General features: G+C 58.8%; 1 protein-coding gene across 5 annotated transcripts in view; it reads right to left on the reverse strand.

Moving 5' to 3' along the window:
• ATXN7L3 (ataxin 7 like 3) overlaps positions 1 to 3,061 on the reverse strand; it is a 10,493-nt gene extending 7,432 nt beyond the window's left edge. Inside the window, exons 1-6 of one of the 5 annotated variants that reach the window (XM_017876034.1) lie at positions 2,267 to 3,061; positions 1,727 to 1,837; positions 1,305 to 1,437; positions 933 to 1,104; positions 660 to 757; positions 137 to 159 (exon numbers count right to left, since the gene is read on the reverse strand). In XM_017876034.1, the coding sequence (XP_017731523.1) occupies positions 137 to 159; positions 660 to 757; positions 933 to 1,104; positions 1,305 to 1,437; positions 1,727 to 1,777 (477 nt within the window). In that variant the 5' untranslated portion in view covers positions 1,778 to 1,837; positions 2,267 to 3,061. Of the gene's footprint in view, positions 1 to 136; positions 160 to 659; positions 758 to 932; positions 1,105 to 1,304; positions 1,438 to 1,726; positions 2,243 to 2,266 lie in introns of those variants that run through there. The other 4 variants (XM_017876030.1, XM_017876031.1, XM_017876032.1 and 1 more) reach the window with 4 other exon arrangements.
• Positions 3,062 to 3,159: the final 98 nt, after the last annotated feature.

Raw genomic sequence — 3,159 nt, forward strand, 5'->3', positions numbered from 1 at the left:
CCACCCGCCCACCACAGACACTCTGAAGCCCCCAATGACCTCAGCCTTGAGTCAAGACACTTGAGGACTCCCTGCCCAAAGGGGAGGGTATCTGTCCTTTGCCCATCAATTCCCCAATGCTTGCCCCGGCTCTCACCTTGTCTGATTTCCTCTTCTTGGCTGAGGGGGAACAAAAGCATAAAGCGCAGGGTTTCGGTTAAATTCTCAATCTAAGAGCATCTCAAGAAAACCGTACAACAGGCTGGGCGCGGTGGCTCACGCCTATAATCCCAGCACTTTGGGAGGCCCGGGCGGGTGGATCATGAGGTCAGGAGATTAAGACCATCTTGGCCAATATGGTGTAACCCCATCTCTACTAAAAACACAAAAATTAGGTGGCCGTGGTAGCGCACGCCTGTAATCCCAGCTACTCAGGAGGCTGAGACAGGAGAATCACTTGAACCTGGGAAACGGAGGTTGCAGTGAGCCGAGATTGCACCACTGCACCCCATCCTGGGCAACAGAGTGAGATTCCATCTCAAAAAAAAAAAAAGAAAAAGGAAACCGCACAACTATACTCTCTTCATCACTCAAGACAACAACTTGTGACCACTTTATACCCAATTGCTGCTTCCCACCTCATCCCAATGCTCCCCAAGTTTCCCCAGATCCCCAAGCACCTTTCTTTTCTGAGCCATAGGACCAGTCGTTGTCATTGATGTCATCATTATCCTCTTGGTCACTCTCAGACTTATTCATATTGTTGCTATTGGCAATCCTGCCAAAGGGAGGGAAGAGAAAGGGTCAAGGAGGTCCCCCCGCTCTGCCCCCAACTTCAGAGGCACGTGGGGTATCTGGGGCCAAGTAAAACCCACCCTCTGTACCCCACCAATGCCCCGGGGGGCTACACCATGGCACAGGCTGCAGAGAATGGGCAGCTCTGGTTCCCTCACCGGCGGTTGGCGATTCGGCTGCTGTTCCGACCCATTCCCAGGCACTTCTCCAGATGGGGAGCAAAGCGGGAGGCGGCAATGCTGCGACTGCAATTGGGGCAAACACACTCCTTGCTCTTCCACTGGTTGAAAACCTGTCCAAAGATGTCCAACCCCGGCTGGTCCACGATCTCTGGGGACAGGAGAGGCTGGCGATCAGGGTGGGCAGGGGACCCTCTCCTCTTGTTCCCACCTGGGGTCCCACAGCCTCTTCAATCCCTCCCCTGGCTCACAGGAGCTCCAGATGCTACATCTAGCACAGTTTCCAGAGAAGGAAACTCCAAACAGTCCCAGGGAAGGGCTGGACTGCTGCTCCTTCACCCTGAAGCTCACCAAAATCCTTCATGCTATCAGGGTCCGTGTCGTCCAGGAAGAAGTAGCCACACTTGACAGCCCGGTGTACCTCAAAGCAGAATCCCAAACAAGAATCCTCGACCAGGTCCGCATATATCTCCTGAGCGATGGCCTGGGCCCCAGGGGAGAACATCTACGGTCACAAGAGTCACAGCCCCCTGGACTCTCACCAACCAAATCTGCTGCCAACTGGCCCCAGCCAAAAATCATGCTTTCTTTGCCATTTTCCCCATCTTGACTTCGTGTTCTTTCTTCTTCCTGGATCCTTGGCCTTTTCAGCTGGCTATTCCCTTTAAGGAACAAGGCTGACTACCCAAATTCCTCTTTGGTGTGGATGCCAGATATAGCGACGTAGAGACATCAAGAGAAAGAACTGGAGGCACACGTGGGGGAGCCCTCACCTCTAGTTTGCTGTTATCCAGGCCAGACAAAGACATTTCCTCCATTTTCATTTGTAAACTCTTGTGGAGACGGCGCTCTGACTGCTCATAGCACAGCGGGCGGCAACACGGCTGCACACACGGGGGTGGGGGTGTTGTTGTGAGTCCAAGGCACCTCTGAAGGCGGCCACCTGCCCTCCCACCTCGCTGCCCAGAACTCAGTCCTGGCATCAGGGTCTCTCCTTCCCCAAGGCCCAGGCTCACTAAGTCTAGATGGTCCTTCAGGGCCTGAAACCTAAAGGGGGCCTAGTCTTTCCCAGGCCTGAGCTCAGGCCCTGGACTCCACTGCCAATCAGAGTCTGGGTCTATAGGAGGCAGCAGCTCACCCTAGGTCCCCAAAACTCAAACCCCTCTTTGATACCCATGGTGCAATGCAGCAGGGGGAGGAGAAGGAACTCCAAGGCCTCAAAGCAAACCCACAGGGTGTGGCAAAGAACTGCACAGACTCCTAAATACACCCCCCGCCCCCCCCCCTTCCCTAAAGACTCTCCTCAGAGTCACCTCTGCTTTCAGCCAGGATGTCCACTTGGGGGGGTACTGCTACCAGAAGTAGAAATGGCCCTAGGACCCTACAACCTTCACCCCACTCTGCCTTCACTTGAAATCAGCCTGCCACTCCACGAGGGAAGCAGAGCTCACAGGAGCCTAGAGCTAAGGAACATTTCTAGCCACCATGAGCAGGAGCGGCGGGGCGGGCGGCGGGGGGAAGACCGGTGGGGTGGCACGCCAGGAGCGGGCACTCCCCTTACCTGTTCTTCCTTTAAATAACCACCCGCCCTCCCTCAGGACCAGCCCGGAAGTCTCTCCAAGAGCCCCAAAGTCCAGGAACCCCCACCCAAGGATTCAGACACAGCACCCACAGCCCAGGGCCCCTCGGAACGGTGGGTACGAGTTTCAGGAGCCGCCGGCCTAGAGTGGGGTGGGGACTGACGAATGAGCCGGGGGCACTGGGAAGGGTAGGAGGCCGGGCCTCGGCTCTTCCCCCGTCCCTGCGGCACTGCTGCTGCATCATACCGACTGGGGGGAGGAGAGCCGAGCCGCCGGGGCCGGCGCCGGGCCGGGACAGACCGACCCCCAGAGAGTGGACAGAGTGGGACGCGTCCCGGCCCCTCTCCTTCCCCGCCCGCCAGCAGCCCCGGCCGGCCGGGGAGAGGAGTCCGGGAGGGTGTCTCTATTGTCCCGGGGGCTGGGGCCTGGCTCCCTAACAAAGGCCCCGCGCCCCTCCCCGGCCGGCCCTGCCCCGCCCAAGGGGACCCAGACGGGGAGAGCTGGGGCCCCGGTCCGGCCGGGAAGCTGGGGAAGCCGGGCGTTTCCGCGTCGGCCCGGGGGGAGGGGAAGGGGCGCTGACCCAGACCTGGGGGGAGGGGCCCAAGCCCCGCCTCGGGCCCCGCCCC

The sequence above is a fragment of the Rhinopithecus bieti genome, unplaced genomic scaffold (assembly GCF_001698545.2).
Source record: "Rhinopithecus bieti isolate Rb0 unplaced genomic scaffold, ASM169854v2 scaffold_10088, whole genome shotgun sequence".
In the NCBI taxonomy this organism is placed as follows: Eukaryota; Metazoa; Chordata; class Mammalia; order Primates; family Cercopithecidae; genus Rhinopithecus; species Rhinopithecus bieti.